This window comes from Engystomops pustulosus, chromosome 4, assembly GCF_040894005.1.
Source record: "Engystomops pustulosus chromosome 4, aEngPut4.maternal, whole genome shotgun sequence".
Lineage (NCBI taxonomy): Eukaryota > Metazoa > Chordata > Amphibia > Anura > Leptodactylidae > Engystomops > Engystomops pustulosus.
In genome coordinates this window covers 89,422,766-89,446,998 of record NC_092414.1, presented here as the reverse complement: position 1 = coordinate 89,446,998, position 24,233 = coordinate 89,422,766, and the positions used below count along the sequence as shown (strand labels likewise).

At 41.0% G+C, this 24,233-nt stretch overlaps 1 protein-coding gene across 2 annotated transcripts in view; it reads left to right on the top strand.

Annotated features, from left to right (window-relative positions):
- The first annotated feature begins 1,030 nt into the window (after positions 1 to 1,030).
- The window catches only part of MDM1 (Mdm1 nuclear protein), a 46,584-nt gene continuing 23,381 nt past the window's right edge, over positions 1,031 to 24,233 (top strand). The window contains exons 1-8 of one of the 2 annotated variants that reach the window (XM_072146667.1): positions 1,031 to 1,146; positions 3,938 to 4,040; positions 6,142 to 6,527; positions 7,415 to 7,549; positions 11,756 to 11,935; positions 12,339 to 12,478; positions 14,510 to 14,609; positions 18,469 to 18,507. In XM_072146667.1, the coding sequence (XP_072002768.1) occupies positions 1,129 to 1,146; positions 3,938 to 4,040; positions 6,142 to 6,527; positions 7,415 to 7,549; positions 11,756 to 11,935; positions 12,339 to 12,478; positions 14,510 to 14,609; positions 18,469 to 18,507 (1,101 nt within the window). In that variant the 5' untranslated portion in view covers positions 1,031 to 1,128. The remainder of the gene's footprint in view (positions 1,147 to 3,937; positions 4,041 to 6,141; positions 6,528 to 7,414; positions 7,550 to 11,755; positions 11,936 to 12,338; positions 12,479 to 14,509; positions 14,610 to 18,468; positions 18,508 to 24,233) is intronic. The other variant, XM_072146668.1, reaches the window with a different exon arrangement.

Genomic DNA, 24,233 nt, shown 5'->3' with positions numbered 1-24,233 from the left:
AAGGAAGCTAGGGTCTTTTTTTTTATTAGTAAAGGGAGGCTGGGGCTTTTAATTAGTTAAGGGAGGCCTCTAGGGCCTTTTAATTAGTAAAGGGAGGCCTCTAGGGCCTTTTAATTAGTAAAGGGAGGCCGCTAGGGGCTCTTAATTAGTAAAGGGAGGCCGCTAGGGGCTCTTAATTAGTAAAGGGAGGCCGCTAGGGTCTTTTAATTAGTAAAGGGAGGCCGCTAGGGTCTTTTAATTAGTAAAGGGAGGCCGCTAGGGGCTTTTGATTAGTAAAGGGAGGTTGCTAGAGGTTTTTATTAGTAAAGGGAGGGCGCTAGGTTTTTTTTCAAAAAGTAAAGGGAGGCCTTTTATGACTGTTTTAGTGTCATTTTGTGCTATTTTGGTTGGTGGTGTGCTCCAGGATTTTCTAAGTATAAAAAGTGTGCCATGGCTCAAAAAAGGTTGAAAATCGCTGTGGTAATGGACGCTGTGACAAGGAACATGTAGAGGGGCAGCTATTACCAGTCAGAGAGGTGGGGAAGCTTGACTGGATCCAAAAGTTCTCCCGCCTCCTTGACTGGATCTCAGAGGAAAATAATGGACATTGAAAGTCTGTTTTTGTGGCGACGCAGTGGAGCCACACTGGACCAGTTATTCACCTATAGGGTACTGCTTGAGGTTTATTGTGCAGTTTAGAGGTGATGGTTCCCTTTAAGGGGGTCAATGTAACTATTTCTCTTCATGCCAACAAATAGTAACAGTCACATACATCTGCACTGTGTAACTGTCTGTAGTTCTCCTATTACTATTCTCTTACATAAAACACCACATGTCCTCCAGGATCCTCACGCTGGAATAGACTACTAATGAGGTAGACTACACCACAGAGGAATAGCCGCGTCCCTGGAGACACAGCCATCGTGTACACACCACACATAATCCCCTCAGAGAGCGACAACAACAAGGCTACTGAGGGGAAGCCGGAAGAAGCGTTCTGATTGGTGCGCTGCGCCCAGAGCCGTTACCAATGCGCAGGCGCGCAGAAAACTGGACGCGGACTGGGCTTTACCAAGGTAACCTGTTCTGTTTACAGGTCCGTGACACTACGAGCCGTAGCGCCAGCGCTGAGCAAGCTCCGGGAGCAAGATGCCGGTCAGATTCAAGGTGCTGCAGTACTTGTGCATAACTTGTGTGTATCTGATGTTACTTGTGGTGAGCTCTGACTGCAGTAACTGGCAGCTGCCTTTATATAAGTGAAAGTGAAATGACTGCACGTAAGATAAACTAGGACTAAAGTCTACATGAAATATATAGATCACACGTGCAGTCCCTTCACCTTTCTAAATGGGGAGGAGGGCGCTATTGCAGAGAAGAGACAGGGGGTATAGGCAGTGCACTACTTTTACGCTGAACTATTATTCCACATGTATTCTCCCTGCACTGCTACTATTATTCTGCACATGTGTGCACTGTACAGCACTCCTACTCATTCTGCAGAAATGGGCACTACACAGCACTCCTACTCATTCTGCACATATGGGCACCACACAGCACTCCTACTCATTCTGCACATATGGGCACTACACAGCACTCCTACTCATTCTGCACATATAGGCACTACACAGCATTCCTACTCATTCTGCACATATAGGCACTACACAGCATTCCTACTCATTCTGCACATATGGGCACTACACAGCACTCCTACTCATTCAGCACATATGGGCACTGTACAGCACTCCTACTCATTCTGCACAAATGGGCACTACACAGCACTCCTACTCATTCTGCACATATGGGCACCACACAGCACTCCTACTCATTCTGCACATATGGGCACTACACAGCACTCCTACTCATTCTGCACATATAGGCACTACACAGCATTCCTACTCATTCTGCACATATAGGCACTACACAGCATTCCTACTCATTCTGCACATATGGGCACTACACAGCACTCCTACTCATTCAGCACATATGGGCACTGTACAGCACTCCTACTCATTCTGCACAAATGGGCACTACACAGCACTCCTACTCATTCTGCACAAATGGGCACTACACAGCACTCCTACTCATTCTGCACAAATGGGCACTACACAGCACTCCTACTCATTCTGCACATATGGGCACTACACAGCACTCCTACTCATTCTGCACATATGGGCACTACACAGCACTCCTACTCATTCTGCACATATGAGCACTATACCACACTACTACTCTTATTCTGCGCATACAGACAATGTACAAATCTATTATTCTGCACATGCAGACACTATGTAGCACTACTACCCTTATTCTGCACATATGGGCACTACACAGCACTACTACTCTTCTGCATCTGGGGACACTGTACAACCCCACTACTTATTCTGCACATATGGGCAGTGCATAGCACTACTACTCCTATTTTGCACATATTGGCACTGAACATTCAATTACAAGTATAATCCCAGCATAATAATTTTAAAGTCAAAAAGTACTTTAAAATAAATGCAATTCATTGTATTAATCATTCATAACCTGAATGTTTCTGAACTTCCATATATTGCCAAACCCCACATTTCATAGGTATATAAGTCCAAAACAAGCCTAATATCCTGAACAAACAACCGTGTTACTATCTATAAAGTGTTAGTGCCTCTGAATCAGGAAACGTGCCGCTATTGCTACATGCAAAGGTGTGTACTGGAGATTATATTATAAACATCAGTGTGCAATTCATATCTTACCCATGTAGTAAGACACATATGAATGGAGGTGAGGTACCCTGTGGATATATTGACACTGAAAAGCATTACTTCTCTTATTTTGCACATACAAACATTGTACAACCCACTACTCATTCTGCAGTTATGGGTAGTGCACAGCATTATTACTCTTTTTCTGCACAATTGAGTACTGCTCGGCACTACTACTCTCACTCTGCACATATGGGGACTCCACAGCTCAACTATTCTTATTGTGCACATATATGGGCAGTGCACAGTACTACTCCTCTTATTTTGCACATACAGGCACTGTATAGCACTACTATTCTTATTCTGTATCTATAGGCATTTCATTACTACTCTTATAACACACGTGGGCTCTGCGCTGCACATTTACTCTTATTCTACACATATATTCCCTAATACAAAATATTCTTAGGCTAAACAATGGAACCTATTAAATGCTCACCCAAATAAGGAATGTATACATGTCGAATGAGGAGGATGGAGACTATACCCATGCTAAATTTAAAATGCACACATTGGCCCCCACAGTCGCATGTGCCAGTTTTTGTCTGACTTTGCATGTTCTTTTCAGTGCAAACTGCTTGCACATGTATTTAAGAAGTGTCTGCATCACATTTGTGTCGCATGCGACTGTAGTGTGGCTGCAGTGTTCTTCATGCGGCACAAATTTCGCCACTGAAATGGGCGTTCCTGTGCTCATTCGGACCGTGTGCCACATTTATCATGCCAAGTCAGACAGGGCTTTTCCCACAAACAAAAGTTGGGCCCTATCCACAGGATAGGGACTAACTTGCTGATCAGTGGGGTCTCATCCTGATCTGTCGGACCCCTCGCCGCTTCGTCAGACTAATTTAGCAGACGGCCGCCCATAACCATTCTGCTCCATTAGTCTCTATGGAGCTGACGGAGATCGGTGAGCGTGACGCACATACTGCACATGTGTACAATAGTAATGTCTTATTAGGTGCATTTGGGCCCTGCACAATACTGCTGCTTTTGTTCTGAATATATGGGCATGCAGTACAACTACTCTTATCATGCACATATAGGCAATGTGCACAGTACTACTATACTTATTTTATATATAAGTGAGCGGTTGCAGGTATTTGCTCCACTTCTGCGTATAACAGTTAAAATTTTTCTCACATGGAGAAAATGACTCTTTTTTTAAATGTGATTTTCATCATCTTTATGGTTTCTTTTTTATACAGGGTTTATCAGAATACGACAGAAATTTTAAGTGGAGATCCTACGATGCAGATCACACTCTCACACAGAACTCTCAATGGGCAGGCGTTCCTTCTGCTGAGCTTGGTGAGGAATAGTAGTCTCCGAACAGCCTCTCTGAATGGTGATTTGTTTACCCAAGTAGCAGAGTAGTACACTGTCCATTTTATCTGTTAAAAACAACGAAAGCATGAAGGAAGGAAGGTTTTCAATTTTCTTTAAACGTTGTTTGTTTATAACAGATGGATATTTAATAGGATCTGCCTTTCCAAATGCCATTCTGTTTCCTCTTTTTATGATATATATGTAACAGAAACCTAAAAAATGGAAGAAGACTGATATTTATGTGTGTGCACAGGAGGTGTGTTAAATATGCTTATATGGTTAAATCTCTTCCACAGTGTTTAACCCATTCACAGCTGACATACAGCTATACGCGAGCTATATAGCCGATTACATTTGTATAAACATCATGATAATGGTACATTTAAAACTGCTATACAGCTATTCATTTCCGATTGTAAGTTTAATAGTGGATATCTCCAGTTCTGTAGCACCTGGAAATACAATCCTGCTTCCCCCTCCATCCTGTCAGTTAAAGCAGGGAGACAGAACTAACAGTTCTACAGGTAGATACACCCTCTGCATCTGTAGCTTAAGCTGGGGAAGGGTGGTATATTGATTTTGCTGCTTATACTACAAAAAAAGTTTATTTCTATGCACATGTCAAGAAAAAAACAAAGTAAAAATTCTTATGATAAGTTAAGCTGTTCCAAAGATTAAATTATTTAAAGAAGAGCATAACAGAACTGTAAAAAATTACCTGAATATTAAGGTAGAGATGGCCCTTGATCATGAAAGGGTTAAACTTTATCTCTTTTGGAACTGAAGGTCCTTACCTTTATAATAAGCCTTATACAACATTATGCAGTTAATCAAGAAATGGTTTCCAAGAGGAAAAGTGTAAGGATGATGCCACGTGTGGCGTTCTGAACGCGTTTTGGCCCGTTTTTAAGCAGTCAGTCAAAAAACACATTTGTTAAAAAATGCATGGGTTTTTAAAAACGCATCCGTTTTTGACAGGTTTGAACAATAATCTTAATTCATACTGGTCAAAAGCGCATGCGTTTTTGATGGACTGCTTAAAAATGGGCCAAAAATGCGTTCAAAACGCCACAGGCTTTTTCACATTGGCGTTATTTATCACGTCTGTGGTTCAGTGATTTCCACTGTTGCCTCACAAAGCTATTGATTAGAATGGGTGTTTTCACATTGGCTTGAATTTTCACTGATCTGTTGTCCATGGGAAAAAAATTATGAAACGTCCTATTTTTTTCTGGCTTGTATTTTCACTATGTTTAGTTGTGATGGTTCGGCACTCAGTCACCTGCGCCTCGTGCTCGTGGACAAATGGTGTATTTTCACTGATCCGTTGTCCGTGGGAAAAAATTATGAAACAACCTTTTTTTTTTCACGGATCACGGAAGGCAATAGAAGTCTATGGGTTTGCAAAAAAAAAAAAAACAGATGTTTCATTTCACTGATGAAATGAAAATGTTAAACCTTCAGTTAAAACTGATGCATCAATGATAAATAAAATGGAAGAAAAACAGAGTGGCAATGGAGACAAAACGGATGCGCATGTGAAGCTGAGCACCAACGCCAATGTGAAAGAGCCCTATATAGATGCCTTGATATAGATGCAATTTGTCTACTTGCCATCTTGAGCTTGCATTGCAGTGTAAGGGCTGTTTCACATTGGCATTGGTGCTCAGCTTCAGTTGCACATCCATTCATTTTGTCTCAGTTTTTTTTCCGTTTTTTTTTCTCCGTGATACATACATTTTGTTTCCTTGTCCCCAAAAAAACTGAAGGTTTAACATTGCTTTGCAAACATCATACCTGTTTTTTCAGCCTCATCAGTGAAAAAAACAGATGTTGCCTTCAGTGATCCGCATCTGTGAAAAAACTAGGACAAGTTTCATTATTTTTTTTCTACGGACAACAGATGAAAATGCAAGCCAGTGTGAAAACACCTATAAAAGTTAATGTCTGTGAGAAACAACACCAATGTGAAAGAGCCCTTAAGGATATGTATTAGTTGTGACGCTGGACATTTCATTAATAAAAGCAAATAAAATATGAATGAAAAGCGTGTAATATTATATACATTTTTTCTCTTGTAAAGCTGTTCCTAGAGAGCCAAATTTTCCTTCAAAGCGAAGAGTTCCATATTATAATCCCCAGATTGCAAAATCATTTCATTGGAAGGAAGATGATGATTTAGCTCCAGGAAGACTCAATTTAGGTCAAGATGTTAAGAAGCATTCCATGGCTGAAGAGAAGTTACAAACACCAGATGCACCAAGATTGCAAAAAAAATCTAGAACTCCATCAACAGGACCTAGAATAGTGACGGACAAGGACAGCTCTGCAGTTCCTCGAATTCAGTCAAGTGCTGATCCTGCTGTAATGCAACCAGCGAATGGCAATGCAACAAAAAGCAAAGAAATGGAGAAAAGCAAAAGAATGCAAATGCCTAGTGATGGAGGTCAACCAAAAGATGCAAACGGGGTAAGAAAGGAAAATATTGATCATGTCACCAATCAGTAATAAACCATTCTACCATGTTAGCTCATAGGGGCACATTTACTAAGAATGTGGGAAACTGCAATAAAAACTAAAAGTGGTCTGCCCGCGTATAACGCTGGGTCTGACAGACTCATTAAGAACATGCGCCATAAATCATGAATCTTTCGCTTCCCTACACTGGCCGACAGAGTTCACCAACTTTTTTGGGGTGCACCTTTAACATAGGGCGTTCGACAGACTTTGCATGATAAATCTGGCGCACGGTCCGACTGAGCGCCAGAATGCCGCCTCCTAATTAGTGTTGCATGGTGGCTATAGCAGCTGCACCACGAAAAGGCAGGCAGTTTACACCTAAAAGAACGTGCACAGTCCGTCAGAAAGCAGGTGCAAAGGCCTTAGTAAATGTTCCCCATAAAGTGCATTCAGAAAGTCTTTCACATTTTATTATATTGCGGCATTGGCAATCTCCCCATCTCTCACCAATACCAAATAAAATATTCACCGAAATGACACTTGCAGTTTAAATTTAAAATGGATTGGGGGTCACTTACTGAGGGCCCGATTTGCGTTTTCCCGATGTGTTACCCGAATATTTCCGGTTTGCGGCGATTTAATCGGGGGGCGTGGTCGAACGAAAACCCGATGGATTCGGAAAAACCGCCGCATTAAAAAAAAAAAAAAAGGGTCCCGGGACTTGCATTTAACTTCACCAGGAATAGGCCGGTGAACTTCAGGGCATTCCAGCGGGCCTTGGGGAACTTCAGCGAGGAACTACCTTAGTGAATTTTTGTTGAATTGCATATTTTGATATACTTGTGGATACTGTTAGATAAAATAACGCAAAGTAATAAACTGTATTATGTGGAAAGTTTCACAGGGCCCTACAGAAGAAAGCAGGGTTAAACATAGCCCCCTTACACCATCCATTAAAGATATCTGAGTACAGAAGGCAATTTGAAAGAAAGAGTCCCACAGAAAGCTCCCCATTGCTCGCTGCTGAACAGGTATGTCTCCATGTATTTTTATCCCTGTTGCTAGCATAGTAACATACAAGATTAAACTTGAAATACAATGAAATTGCTGGAATTGTTGGATGTAATATATCAAGATATAGGAATATGTCTTAAAGAGAACCTGCCACTGAAATTAACTCACCCAAAATAAATTCTTCTTAAAACTATCATTAAAGAGCATTGCCCTTATCCCTAAATGTTTCGTTTTCATGACTGCAATGTTTAAAAATCAGTTTGTAATCTTCCATGCAACGCATCTGATGTGAATCGAATGACACTAAGTGAGTCCAATAAGGCCCTCCATATTCATTCTGGTCTCATTGTTATGATATGCTTCTCTATGGAACATTGAGAGAGAGCCCTGTTACATAATTGCCCAAGCTATGTGGCCAGGGTGATGTCATCTAAGGTCTTGTTACATCTGCAATGTCTACCGTATGTATGTATCTCATCACATGAAATCACAGCATGCCTCCATGGATTTCTACTCCTTCCCATCCTCCATGGACTTTTACTCTTCCCCATCCTCAACGTAGCCTGCTGTGATTTCATCTGATCAGATACATACATGGGGTACACATTGCAGATGTAGCATGATTATAGATGACATCATTTTGGTCACATGACATGAAGTGCTGAATACTTAGAAGAGGCATGGGACCTGGGGTGGAGTAGATGGGAGGGGCCAGCAGGACACGCCCCCACTGATGCCAATGAATATTACATAAAATTGATTTATGGGGATGTAAGGTAAACAATTTTAGCTAAAAGAGTAGGGCTCTATGGGAAACTGTCAATAGCTGTATGTGTGAAAATGTGATGACTTATATAAGGTAATTAAGGTACTTACATAATGACTTCTAATTCAGTGGACAACTAAAGCACTTTCTTACATTCTGTAATTACCTTAGCATTTACTTAGCAATAACAATGTTGCACAAAAAATGCATTAGGTGAGGTTAAGAAATGGTTGGTTATTGATGATAGGGTGAAGGTGGCATGCATGTAAACCAAATTGTTTTGAAGCATTTTAAATTTGGCATTGATGACCACTTTACAAGGCACATTGGCCCAGATCTATTAAGCTGGGTGACCCAGTTTTCTGTCTTGGAGAGGCTCAGCTTCTGGCATCTTGAAACAGAATAGACTGCCCATTCTTGATTGGAACTCTTTCTAGAACTGATGGCTCAGGTTCTCTCCTTTAAGGGGGCGTTGGGGAGTTATGAATACCTGATATAATGGTACATAGTGCTCTTATATGAAAAATGGGATTGTTCAATGGATCTGTTATGTTGGGTGATGGTGCTAAACTTGATTACTATGGCTACTCGACACTGGGATGTTATTCAAGTGGTCATTCTCTCTGTGGAGGGAAGCTTTACAAATGTCTTGTTATTTCATTAGGGCTGTATCTTGGTGGTATGATATGTGCCCCTTCCATTTTCTAATGGGCCATTATGCAAGGTACAGGTGGTCCCCTACTTAAGAACACCCGACTTACAGATAAGCCCTGTTTACAAACGGACTTCTGGATTTTCTTAATTTACTATACTTTAGTCTTAGGCTACAATAAACAGCTAAACAGTTACCAAATGTGTATGCAATTAAACTTTATAGTTAATCCTGGTTCTTATGACAACCCAACATTTTTAAAATCCAGTTGTGACAGAGACCCAAAAAATTTTGACTGGGGTTATAAAGTATACAGTTCCGATTTACATACAAATTCAACTTAAGAACAAACCTATGGAACCTATCTTGTACGTTACCCGGGGACTGCCTGTATTGGAGAACTTAGCTCAGTTACCCGGGGTCCCTGGGTGATGGGTGAATGATGACATCCACGGGGGAAACAGCACTCCTTTATGTCTTCCAGTCACAGTACATTGTCTAGAATGGTTTTAGGGACTGGGGGAGTGTTGCCGGCTATAAAGGAGATGGCATACCTAACTCGAATGCTGTTGGATCACACTCCGGTACTTATTAATCACAACACATCTTGGGAAGAAGATACTTTGGAGACTTAATGCATTTTGGTTGAACTTGATAGGCAGATGCCATGCCTAGTGAGGTGTTGTAAGATGCTATAAAGTAATTTTTGCAGGGGCTGTTTATGGCTGAAATAAAAAGGATTAAAAATTGGTTGAGGCAGGTGGAGAACTGAACCAGCATCAGGTTCATGACATAATATCACGTCATGGAGCCTGATCTATTGATCTCCATGCCCTAATAGTAAGTCATGGAGTGGCCAGCGGGTAAAGAACATTCAGAACTATTATTGCCATATTTGTTGGAGATGCTGTATAGCTTTTAGTTGGGACGTCTACTTTCTTGTTGTGATAATAGTGAGGATCCGCAGGTTCCAGACTCATATAGAATGATATGTTTACTGGCATTCCCTTGACCGGCACTCAATTCTCAATTGTTTATGTAAAACCTGGATATATTCTTTATTGGTCCTGGGTAAAAGCACTACATGTATACAGTCCTGAAACAGAAAGATGCCCACTGAAGCGTTTCAGACCTTCATTGGTCTTTAGTCAGATATCAGATATTAAAGTACAAGCAATTTTATCTCTTGAAGTGTTTGATAGTGTTAAGTGGGGGACTTGTGGTCAGTTCAACATTGGTTGGGCTTTTAATATTCAGTGGCTACAATTGACATTGGTGGCTTGTATAAGGGTGAATGGGGCAGTGTCAAATTGTTTGTTTCATTTGGAGAAGGGCACTAGGCGAGGTTGCCCCCAGTCGCCTCTCTTCTTGCACTGGCAATTGAACCCTTGGCCTGCTTAGTGCATCAACATACTGAGCTATTTGGGTTTAGATACGGGCTCCTGACGACCTGTTATTATTGTTAACGGTGGTTGACCTTACTCTTATTGCTCCTATTGCTGTTAACGCGGTTGATGAATGTGGGCAGTATCCCAGGATTACGTATCAATTGGACTAATCTACTGTACTATTCCAGACTGATTTCCGTGTTCTTTGTGGGGGGACATTTCATTATTTGGAGATAAGAATTACCAGAAAATTTAGGAACTATGTGGATCTTAATTTAAAACCTCTTTTGTCAATTGCTGATTACTGTGTGAAATAAGTTACCCCTCTTTGTGTTAGGTAGTCTGAACTTAATAAAAATGACCTTGATGCCACAGCTGATTTATGTACTTCAAAATGATCCAATGTAACGGTTCCGGAGGTTCTATAGACTGTTCAATGTTCTGGTGCAGAAGAGAGGTGTTCAACAAATTAAATAGGAAACATTGAAGTTGCCAAAGGGAGTCAAGGTGTACTAGTACTACCGAATGCTTGGGTGTATTACTTGTCAGCGCAATGTTAGCACCTATGGAGGTAGGCGTGGGTGTCCAAAAGTGCTGTGGGTTTGCCCTTCTGGCTGTATTGGAAATTTGTACATTTCAGAGAGAAGCTAAGGATAGGCCAACTCTTTCTGTGCAGGCACAGGGCAGGAATTCCCAGTGCCAGCCCACTACCTTAGCTGCCACGGCCCATCATGCCCCCTCCATGCCCACATGGTGTAGAGGTTGTGTAATTGCAATCATAATCACAATTTCTTGCATTGCATAAGAATTTACGATTATTTCAGTGCTTGTATGCCAGAAAACTGGCGTAGAAGCACTGATAAATGTCTCCTAAGAGGCGATGGGAGTAAGTGGAGATTTCAGGTAAGGGGTGGGCAGAGGCATTGAATGTGGCACACAGGAGACCGCAATTGTTTTTGCTCCATCGGGTGTATAGGATACCATTGATACTTTGGACAAACCAAAGAGGAAAGGGGGGTTAGTTAGGGTTGTATTTTATATGTAATGATTCCTATTGTAAATGTTGTATAACGGATGATATGGTATATCCAAACACAAACACAGAATTTGATTTGTTTAGACAAATCCATATTTCAGCTATAGTCCCTACAGGTTTTCCAATTAATAGTAATAGTGGCTCGGGATGTTGAGATCTGCCCCTGTAACTTTCAATTGAGAAAAAAGTAGCTACCATCCAAAAGGCCGCACAATACTCTCACAACATGGGCACACATCTATTCATAAAAAATTCCCCAAAGTTCACACATAAAACCGGGCAGCCCAGGAATGACAGCAATGGATGTGGCTATGGTGCACATTTAAGAGTTCTTTACCAGTCTTTGCTTCTATAATATATGTGTTTTATTTTGTTTACTAGGTCATACATAATAACAATCAGTCAGTACCCCCATTTAAGCCAACTAAAGTCTGGACAGACACTGAGTATAAAAGTCAGTTTAAAGGGTCGCCACCTGCAAAAGGACCGAAGTTAAGAAAAAACTGGGAGGACAAGCATATCTTACAATATGATCATGAACACCATTCACCTAAGAGGAAGGTAAAAAAGGATGATCTGGTTGTGACTAAATAGATTATTATTGACATACACATTTTATTGACAGCTTTTATATGGGTTTATTATATTGATAGCTGTGTCATATGCCATACTTCTAACACAAACTAATACAACTTTAAAATGAGTAAAACCATGCATACAGAATAAGGTCCTATCCAATATGTGTGAATCTGAGAGGACCAATTTTTTAGCTAAAAAAAGGGTGTCAGTTAGTTACTAGAGCTCTATGGGAGCCTGCCACCAGCTGTAAAAATGTGGTGTCAGGTTCCCTTTAAAGTGCTCTATGAATTAACCAACAATAGAAGTCCTGCCTTCCCTGTGTTATTGTATTGAACAATGCTTATTTTGTAATAAATTTTGTAATAAAATAAACCCTTCTCCTTAGGATAAAAAGAAAGTCATTAGTGCAGTTGAATCTGGCGTTGCTCACATGGATACATTAGAGAAAGAACGAGAAGAAATAGTTAATCGAAAGATTCTTAAGGAAAAAGTTCTTCAACAACTCCGAACTCCCAAGTACTATAGGTATGAGTCATTTTAACTTCGTAAACAAGTGATGATAAATTTTATGCCAACAAAACATCCTATGAGGATACTTTCAATGTCACACTACAGATAGACTTATAAGCGGAGTTGCCCCAATGGCTGCCCAAGTCAAATTTACTGTATTAAGGGCATAATTATTTACAATATATTTACCCTGCTTTAAATCTTCTGTTGTGTCTAATAGTTTGCATCTAGGGAATCTCAGGCCAGGGAACAAGCTAGACACCTTAAAGATAGTTTGCTAAAGGCTACCTTTGCAGGCATGCGAAGGCTTAAAGGGGTTTTCCCACAAAATAAAATTCTCACATGTCAATCCCCTAGTGATGTTTAAACAATATAGATCATTTTAACCCCTTACTTTACAATTTTACTGAGTTTTATTGCGGTTTCAGCTCCTATCACTCCCTTGGCTGCTCAGTGCAAAATCCCAGGGTTTGGGCAGGGACTCTCTAAGCAGACACATTGGGGGCTTTTACTAAGGGTCGCACTACTCACTTTCAATGCACCATTTCGGGGATTGCATGGCTTGGACATGTATTTAGCAAGTGATCAATTTTTAGCGCAGCTGCACTGGCTTCCATGCGACACAAATTGGGGGGCATGCTGGCAGACGATTCGACTGATTCGGACTGAGCGTGGGATTTAACATTCAAATTGTGTCGCAAGCCCAAGCACTTACATGCACAACGAAAAAGATGGTGAACTCTGTCGGACGTGAGTGGGGAAGCGACACATGCAGGATATCGGTCACCCGACCTTAGTGAATCGCGGAACAGTGCATTATCGTCTGGCAATCCACTTTCTGTGAACTACAGTGGCCGGGTAAGTAAATGAGCCCCATTGTGATCCCTCTAGTTCTGTGAGCTGACAATGTGGTTAGATTATCAGGGCACAGGTTTATATACACTTTCATCTGGCTTCTAACATTGTACTAACACACTGACACATAGAATGAGAGATGAGACAGATGAGAGAAGATGAGATGCCTATTAAAAAGAAGCATGACAGACAGAGACTGACAGACTTTCACACTGTCAGCACTGCTACATCTCTGTTCTCACAGATATGTGCCTGCCTCCCCCTTCCCCGAATCATTTATCTCCTTGTAGTCTGTAGTTTGGAGCTTCTCTCTCCCCAGGATGTGCTGGCAGGAAGTGAATCAGTGAGTGTCTGTGAACTCCGTGCAGGGGGCTACAGGCTCAGAGCAGAAAGGAACAGAAATCTCAGCTCCACACTGTCACACAGGAATCCAAGATGCCGGCCACCGACTCCAAGTCAGAAGTTACAGGGTCCTGTCTAGGGGCAACTGAAATTGTGTACAGCAGGACTGATAGAGACAGGTTGGAATTATATCTGTGAAATGCTGTATGTTTGTTAGTAACAGTGAATTAGACAATGTTATTTTGTGATCCTGAGTATATATAAGCAACTTGTCTTTGTGGGAATACACCTTTAAAGGCCATGCATGCTCCACTAGGAATTCTGGGAAGGAAATATGCGTATACATTTTCCAGGTGGGCTAAGGGAATATTTTCCTCCTAGCTACCTTGTGAGGTAGTCCCCTTTATACCAGGCATGACTTTCCTTAATTTTCCTTATCTGACTCTGGAGAACTCTAGCTAAATGCAAAAGGTTCTGCATCAAAGATGTGTGGAGATTCCTCGCCATTGAACAGATGCTCACAGATTCTCATACTAGGACACTATAGAAAGCAGGCATAGACCACTATGGGGGGAATGTGGCCCCTTGGCTGAAATTGTGGGGGCCTCTGTTGCTGGCATTGTGGGAAGAAGCAGCACTGTGTTTCTGTATTTGTATCATATTATCTGGCTATATTGTATATTATTACCTGTTGTAAACTTACTGTGATAATCACATTCTTTTTGTTATGCTTCTATTTCTGGAGGCCTCTTGTGGCCATAAGTTTGCTATAGTAAGAAAAATATGTTATCTATATTTTTGATAGAGGCAGTCTGATGTTAAAAACGTGTAATGATTCTTGTTTTTCAGGAAAGCAAAAACAGAGTATTCTGCAAACTTTTTATCACCTTCAGATTATAAATACATGGATGGTGCATGGGTGAGGATAAAAAATCAAGCAGATGACCAAGTGAGTAAAATGTATACAAGGAAGAACTGAGTTTACTTACTTGCCAGTTTTGTTTGACAGATACGTTATGTTACAGATATGTTTTGACAGTTGGGCTGATGACAACTGGGTGCAGATACTGTATAGTAAGAGGCACTTGCTCGGAGTAATTCCATGCCAGGTCCAGCCTGCCATAGATTTCTAATAAAGCCTGTGCCAAGATTCTGGCTCAAGGTATAGCAAGTACACCGGGCTTTTATCCTTTTAATATTTTCTCTTAAAGGGGTTGTCCGAGAGATCTTTAAAAAAAAGTGATCTGGCTGGGGAGAGGGGGGCTGCTTAAAAAAATAAACATGTACTCTGTACCTGCCAGTGTCCCGTGCCGCAGTCTCTACGTGCCTTGCACCTATTTGTTTACAGGGGCATGCAGCTTCTCTGGCCCTGTAAACAGACTGCCGCGCGGGACACTGGGAGGGATCGAGAAGGTAAGTACAGATCCTTCCTGCCACATTGCTGTTTTTTTTTTATATATCTTGGACAACCCCTTTAATATTAGGATATGTTTTTAACCATGGCTAACACATTAACACTTCAGCACATTTGCATTTTTTCCTAGCACTTCCCTGCTTTTAGCAGTGACAAACTGCTATCTTTATCGGAACCCTCTGATAAAGCTAGCAGACACTGCAGCGCCATACAATAGGAACGTCGGACCGAGCTCACAGCACCGTATTCATGAAGGGGTCCAAGACGCTGCTCTTTCCCCGGAACACCCCTCCCACGCCATAGTCGGGCAGTGACTTCCAGGCTTCATGCGGAAGTCACTGCCTCCTAGTCCCGCCCCCTCATGAATATGCCAGACCGCTATGAGCTTGGTCCCTTGGTCCGGCGTTCCTATTGTACAGCGCTGCAGTGTCTGCTCGGAGGGCTCCGGTAAAGCTAGCTGTTTCTCCATGCTAAAAGTGGGGTATCGCTAGGAGCTGCTTACTTTAGTAAGCAACTCCTAGTGCGTTTTTTTGGGTGACAGGTCCTCTTCAAGTCCAGGGTTTGAATGCGCACCGTGCAACTTAAACATATTGCCGTATTGGCGGTTGTGCAGCCAATCTGAAAATTGACATCTGTAGCTACTAGCCATAATTGTGGTTGGTCAGGTAGACCAATATATATGTTTGTATATCTACAAACACCAGTTGTGACCAGAAGATGCCATTTTCTATAATGTTGTTCGTTATGGTGTCTGTTTTTCTTGAATTATATTGTGAATTTAGTTTGTTCTTTTGAAGCCTTGCCTCCATAGTCTCTGAGAGGCGCAGGGCTGCCCTGACAACTGATCGCGACCCTCTTTTATGTTTAGTAGGGTGGTGATCAGATCCCTTATGTCAATGCCTATGTGCTGCAACTCATTGAGCACTTTAGTCCATTGTGACTGTTGCACCTATTGGGTTGTAGCTGTTAGGAGTTAGGGTTTGCTGTATAATACGCAGCTCCTAAGCACTCTCATTGTATGAGTAGTTAAAAATGTAAGCCGTGTTTTAGAAATGCGATTCTAACACAGTGGAGAGGAGCTACTCTCGAACACAGATAGATCAAAATTCTTGCAATCTTGCAAATTTTTGCTGATAAACAATAGAAAAATAACATTGCTAGTTCCCAAATACAAGCGTTTAGGTATTAACTTATCTGTGTTTGGGAATAGCTCCTTTCCGCTTTACTTGAAACAAACAATTGCTTGTATTTTGTGCGGAAGGAATTTAAAGTTACTTTTTTTTTATTTCTTAGCATTGCATTCTTTTTGCTTTTTCCATTCTTTTTCATTGGATGCTGTATCCCAGGCCTATTCAGATCAAAATACAGTCTTAAACACAACAATTTGAACTTTATGGTGCTCAGGCTGAGCTGCATGACTGGCCAAAGTGCTCTGGTTTTCATTCTGAAAATTGTGGCACATGATGAAGTGAAAAACTAATTCCCCTAAACACAAATGCATCGTAACACAATGCATTATGGGACTTCAGACCTATAAATGTACTTGATGATGTCATTAGCAAAGTGTAATTTATTGAAAACAGTCATATTAACAGATGTTGTTATGTAGATTACAAATATCTGTAACATTTCAAATTATGCTCGGTCTATGCTTTAAACTGTAACGTTAACCGGTAATTATAGAAGGAATTACAGGTGATATAATTTTACTGTTGAGTAAGAATTCAGAAAAGAAACAACTGTAGAAGTAATATGGAGATTGCTTAGAGTATACTTAATCTTTAATCAGAAGTGTGCATACTATGTTATGTGACTTGTACTCTGCATGTATAGCAGTTTTTCCCTATAGAAGGTTTTAGGGAGGGTGCCTAAGAATGGAAACAGATCCATGTGCTGTTCATATCCCACAAACTGAGCACTGCATTCCAGGGCCTGGAATGCAATTGTTCCCCCTTCTAATTCACCTCTCCTCCATATATTGAGGCTCCCCTTCTCAATAAACGGAGACCCCTTCCTCCTTATATTGTGTCACCCTAACTCCTTCACCACACATGGAAGCCCCGCTTTCTTTTCCATATATTATCCACCCATCTCATCCTTATATTCAGCCCCTCCTTCTCCAGATATTGAGAGACCCTCCTCTTTCTCTATATAATGGAGCCAGCTGTTCTTTCTCCATATGCACCTTCTTCTATCTCTATGTATTGAGACCCCCTCCTCCTTCTTATTATAAAAAAAGCCCACAGAAGTCCTTTGTCCTGCTTGGCTGCCACTGTGTGCATCACAGAAGCACTTTGTGCTTGCCGGCCTCTTCTGTATATAGACGCTTAACATCCCCTAAATTGGATAGTGGGATAAAGCCCAGAATAAAGCCAGGGAATGACTGGGAGGTATGCCTTAAGTACACTAGGTACATCGTTTGACATCAGACACATGGATTAGTCTGACACTTGTTAAAGAGAACCTGTCACCAGGGACCTCATTTTTCACTAAAGACAGGTTGCAGAAGCCCATCACACCTGCAGTGCAAATTTGCCTCTCTGCCTCTCTGCATATGCATTCCAATATAAATGTGTGTTATAACTTACCTTGCACCCTGACAAAATCCTGGGGTAGTCACAGGGGCTCGGTATTGGTTTGGATGCATTTCACAAAACAACATGTGACTTGTCTGTGTTACTCACTCCTCAGATCTTAGCCCCCACCTTTGTGCTCCTGTACAGCTTCCCCCCCCCCACCCACTGATGTCAGGCTTACTAGGCTGTGACCTCTGTGAAGAAGCAGGAGGAGGAGCTGTACAGGAGCACAAATGCGGGGGCTAAGATCTGAGGAGTGAGTAACACAGACAAGGCACTTGTTGTTTTTTGAAATGCATCCAAAACAAAACCCAGCCCCTTTGACTACCCCAGGATTTTGTCAGGGTGCAAGGTGAGTTATAACACACAATTATATAGTAATGTGAATGCTTATAAAAGGCAGAGAGGCATTTTTGCACTGCAGGTGTGATGGGCTTCTGCAACCTGTTTTTAGTGAAAATGAGATCCCTGGTGACAGATTCCCTTTAAAGCTGTCTAACTTTTGTGCCTTCTTTGTGTCCTTTAGAGATCACTTCCTATTGGTCATTCCACTATCTAAATAAGCATTAGTATCATTAAACTAAAGATGAATCATGTCATTGATAAACAGATGGGTTATTTTTCACCTGGCTGCAATAATGCAAGTTTCCCCTAATAGCAAGTAGGACATAAAATAATAAATAGTGATTTGTATATTTTATATTTTCTAGTCTTGTTTAACATTTTACAGCTAGGTGGCAGCAATAAACTGTTTGCTGATTTCAACATGCATTATTGTATGGTGCTGTGTATTGAACTGCTCTTTGTTCCTTTTTTAGGATTCCTCTCTGAGTGTAGGCTCCATGTGGGTTGCTGAGGTTGGTTCCTATGCACTGTATTTATCCTTCACACTATTCTATTACCTAATTGCAGTTGCACTATAAACTTTTACTATATGTAATGCAAATGCATATTCACTGAAAGCTATGGTCTGCTCTAAGTAAATAGAATAATGAAAAATGATGATATGTCATTCATTTAAGGGGTTTTACAGGCAGAAAATATTAATGACCTATACTATGGAAATAGGTCATCAATATCACATTTGTGTAGGTCCAACAACCAGCACCCCCATAGTTTAGCTGTTGATAAACAGAACATGAAACAGAAAGCAGTCACCCTGTTCTTAGTGTAGCGGCTGAAGCTTAGCTCCCATGGAAATAAATAGGAGCTTATCATCAGTTACCTGGTCCGACCACTATAAGATGAACTGAGCTTACTGGTTTCTGTATTAGTTCTCTCTGTCAGCGGCTGGGTCTGATATTGAGGATCTAATCTATGTATATGTTAACAATGTTTTCAGTCCTTTTAGCTATATTAGTGCAGGATTAGATAGGTTAGATAGAGAGAGATTAGACAGTTTTATTAAAATAAATTTATAGTTAAAGAAAGTCTTGTTAAAATACTGAAAATTATTATTCAGATACAATGTGGACAATAAGTGTCATATTAAATCAAAGGCTACCAAAAAGAAAATCCTAGTGTCATGAAACAAAGCAGTATTTGAGTATTCGTCATAAATTATAGAAACAATCTGGCAGCCTTGCCCTTTATATAACTTAAGTTATTCATTGTTTAGCTGTTTTACCTGAAGTCTTTAATTTGCATTACTGTATTGAGACCTAGCTGCTGTAACTCAGCAGTAACTATGACATTTTAAATGTATAGGGGGACAGTGTACCCCCAATACATGTACTGTATATACTGTTCCCCTTTTTACATAGTAAACAGTTTTTTACATTTATTGGGAGGGCTGTATATAAATTTTACATGTTACAATGTTCACCTATGCATTTAAGATGTCATGGTATATTAATGTAAGGGGAACAGTATATACATGTAAAGGCTGCACAGAATATGCATGTTATATTTATATACACTGCCCCCAAACATGTATATACTGTGCCCTAATACATTGTAAATGTATAAGGGGCATAGTATATGTATATTGTTCCCCCAATACATTTATATACAGTGCCAACTATACATGTAATACATGTAAATAATCTGCACATGATACATGTATATACCGTATTTTTCGGCCTATAAGGCGCACCAAAAATTCTTTAATTTTCTCAGAAATCATAGGTGCGCCATATAGGCCAGTGCGCCTTATATATGAACTTATACAGAAATGTACTACAGACAAGATGTACTGTACTTTACCAGTGTTTAATAGCTCCATCCCCAGAAATGTCCTGCACCTTCCCACACAGTATACAGGGTCCCTGGCTCCTGAAGTGCCCTGGCACCACAACCAACATTGTACCCATCCTGCCCTCCCCTAGCATGGAGAGATCGGAGCTGCCATAGTGCCGACCATGAGGCAGTCATCATCATCATCAGTAAACAATCCTCCATACCTGACAGCCCTGTAACAGGGGAAAGAGAAGGAGCCACAGGGAGCCCCACAGGAATAACCCCCTGGCTGAGGAGGGAAGGAGAAGGGGCAGAGGGAGACCGCATAACCCCTGCTGAATCACCCTGCATTAACCCCCAGCAGCCCATACCTCTGAGACCGGAGCTCTCTGACACGCTGAAGACAAGTTTCCTTGAACTGTGCACAGGTCTGCCATCTGCTGGTCATTTTTAGGTACTGCATTTGATCCTGCGCCTTATACTCCAGTGCGCCTTATATATGAACCTAGATGTCTTAGCAGGCATTTATTGGAGGTGCGCCTTATACTCCGGTGCGCCTTATAGGCCGAAAAATACGGTACTGTGCACCTAATACTTGTATATACTCTGTCCCCTTAATTTAATGTACTATGCAATTTTAAATGTATAGTCAAACTGCATCTACATGTATTGGGCTACAGTATATAAATGTCACATGTATACATTGTGCCCCCTATAAACTTAAACTGTATAGTGGGCACAGTATATAAATGTTTTGGGGTTATAGCATGTGTATTGGGGACACAGTATATGTGTAATGGGGACACCGCTTGCCTCTGCTTAGCCTAGGTAATGCGGGACAACCACTGAGACGTTCCTGAATTGCTTCAAAGTGTGGACATGTAACAAGTCTTACAAATAACATAAAGGGGAGGTTGTTAATCCGGGTCACAACTGAGACAGCATATAAAGTACAGAATCATATACACAGAAGAATAGTCAAGAACATAAGCCAAATATAAAAAAAACCCAGAAGTACATATGTATAGCAGGCACAGTGCAAAGATGGCACTTTCACCACAAATCAGGATAGCACACAGGGAATTTATTAGGGTAGGGAGTCTGTTCCAGGAGCTCTAAAAAGAGAGTTACCCATGCTGTTCAGGAAAAAGTTTGCAGATAACCATACAAGGTATATTCAACCAGCAGTTCAGCCAAAGAGCACATAGAAGCAACAATATAAATGTACTGGGAAACAGTATATATAAATGTATTTGGGCACAGTTTACACTCTGACTGCCTATGTGACATATCTGTCTTATAGGTGCCATTATACTGTAAGTGACCATGGTATCTTTAGGTGTGCAGTGTGGTGCTGTGAGAAGCCAAAAACATCTGGTAAAAAATCCAAGAGTGTTAATGCATGACAGGGTGAGGTCTTTATAAAGTTCTGGACCCGAAGGAGCAGATCATCACATGTAAGTTATTAAACCCCACTTCTACCAGGGACTGATAAGTCCTGTAGTCACTGACTTGTGACACAACTCTCACCATAGGTAGCATCAGTCACAGGATGTCAGTGAGGCAAATCTGTCTTCTGAATGGGTTGTGGGGATATTGTCATCAGTTAATGTAAATGCTTTAAGCATTTTGTATTTGGGGTAATTGGTGCTGTAACATTTGAAGATTCCCTGAGGACTGGTCTTGTTCCACAAGACTGGTGCATAGAAAATGTGGTACCAATATACGAAAACGGATCAAAAAGCGATCCTGGAAACTACAGACCTGTGAGTCTAACTTCTGTTGTGGGGAAATATTTGAGGGGTTTGTTAGAGATGCTATCCTGAAGTATCTTAATGTACATTACCTAATAACCCAGGAGCAGACTAATCTGATTGGCTTCTATGAGGAGGTAAGTTCCAGACTGGATCTGGGGGAGGCTGTATATCTGTACTTTTCCAAGGCATTTGATACAGTGCCACATAAAAGGTTTGACATAAAATGAGACTGCTAGGATTAGGGTAAAATCTGTGTATTTGGGTAAGTAATTGGCTTAGTTATAGAAAACAGAGGGTCGTTGTGATAATAATATTACTCCTCCACAGTTTGTTATATATATTTTTTTCTTTCTTTGTGTTTCATTCTGCCTGTTATAAATCATTAGGCTCCATTTGTTTAAGACCAGCCAGAAGATGAGCCTGGCAGGTTGGTTATAAAACCCCAGGGAGTCTATGTTTGATCAGAGAAGCATGGTCTTCTAAGTGGTAAAATTAACACCTTTCGGCCAGAGTAGTCTAGCTAGTGGGGGATGAAAAGAAGCCACAGACTGCATGTTTTTCCCTCCAAATTCAGACAAAGGGGAATATCATAGCTGTCCATAACTGGGACATAATTCATAATTATAGGTCCCAAGTTACACAGGACAGTTATGGGGTCTAGACACACTTCTGGACCGAAAATCAGAACATTAGCTGCAATGGAAGGCAGCCAATAGCAGAACACCCCTGATATTAGGCTAAGACACCCCGAGTTTGGTATGTGGTTAATGGGAATAATATGCCCGTTTGGTTGGAAGCCATGGCGCAATTGTGCCATCTCCCAATCAAAAGTTATGGGGTTCTGATAAAAACCCAGACCCAAAAAGTAGCTCACTGATGGGGGGGGATAGAAAAATCCCCCTCACAGTGACATCACAGCCAGGGGTGGGGGTCAAAAAATCACCTGGGCTTAAATTAATGAAGCAGCCACATAGTAGTGTTCAGTCTGGGAGACTCTATGACAATAGAAGGCTGGATCGATGCTTATGCCCTGTCCTCGGGCCAAAGAATTTCTTCCTATTCCACTAGCAAGAATTTTTTGTTTCCGTTTTCCCTAACTGTTTGTAAGTATTGTATGTGTATTGTTTTTAATCCTTTTTTCATTTTATCTGACAATTTAATTCTTTGAGTGTACTGCATTTTTATGTAAATTAAAACTTTTTAATAAGCCTCTGCTTGTAGCCTTAAAGAATCTGAGTCTCTAAAGGGAATCACGTTACCAGAGGTCATTATTAGCATAGTCCATGTAGTAAGCGATTGCATGTTCTGTGTGAGTTTATAATTGTAATATCGTGTAAGTAGTGAGTGCATGTGCTGAGTTATCATCAGGGTGCATTGTCTGTGTGGTTGAGGTGCCTACGGCCTTCTTTGCATAAGTAACTCGTGGGTGGTGGCAGTGCGGATTCTGTGGAGTAAATTTAGCGTAAGGACGCCATTTTGTGGAAGTGGGCGGAGCTTAAGGGCTAAATTCTGGGACTCCATAGAGTAGTTATCCCAGTGGGTGAACTCCGGTGAGTCGGGTTCGTGACAGTCGTCATTAATGGCACATTCTCAGATTGGGTTGACATTACCAGTGGAATACCATAGGGGTCACTTCTTTTTAATATTTGTATTAATGACCTTGTAGTGGGTTTACACAGTCAAGTTTCAATATTTGCAGATGATACTTAGCTCTGTGGAGTAATTAATACTGGGGCCGATAGTTTAGCATTACAGTGGGATTTGTGGAAGCTGGAGGAGTAGGCAGAGAAATGGTTAATGTAGATAAATGGAAAGTTATGCACTGGAGCCATGGAAACAAAAAATACAATTATGTTCTAAACAGTCAATTATTTGATAAAACTGGAGCTCAAAAAAATTTGGGGGTAGTGGTGGATTCTAAACTTAAGTTTAGTGAAAAGAGCAAGACAGCTGCTGCTAAAGCAAATACAATTATGGGATTTATGAAGAGGGGAATAGATTCTTAAAGACATAGTTTTGCCCTTATACAAATCAGACCACACATGGAATATTGTGTATAGTTTTGGGCACCTGTGTATAAAAAGGATATAGTGGAACTGGAACGGGTGCAGAGGAGAGCAACCAAGATTATTAGGGAAATGGGGGACTAGAACACACTGACAGATTACAAAATTTGGGATTATTCTGTTTAGAAAAAAGACGGCTGAGGGGAGACCTCAATACAATGTACAAATACCTGAATGGACAGTACAAGGATCTCTCCAAAGATCTTTTTATACCTCGGCCTGTGACCAGGACAAGGGGGCATCCTCTGCGCCTACAGGAGAGGCGATTTTACCATCACCATAGACAAAGGTTCTTTACTGTAAGAGCAGTGAGACTATGGAACTCTCTGCCGCAGGAGGTTGTTATGGCGGACTCTATGTTCATGTTCAAGAGAGGCCTGGATGCCTTTCTGCAGAGAAAAAATAACTTGGGTTATGAGGATAAAACATTTATTTAATTCTTAAAGGTTGGACTTGATGGACTTGCGTCTTTCTACAGCTTTATATACTATGATAATATGACAACCCCTTAACCTAAGCCCTACTATTAACAGAAATCCCCCAATTTATAAAATACCTAACATTAATGCACTGAAGTCACCA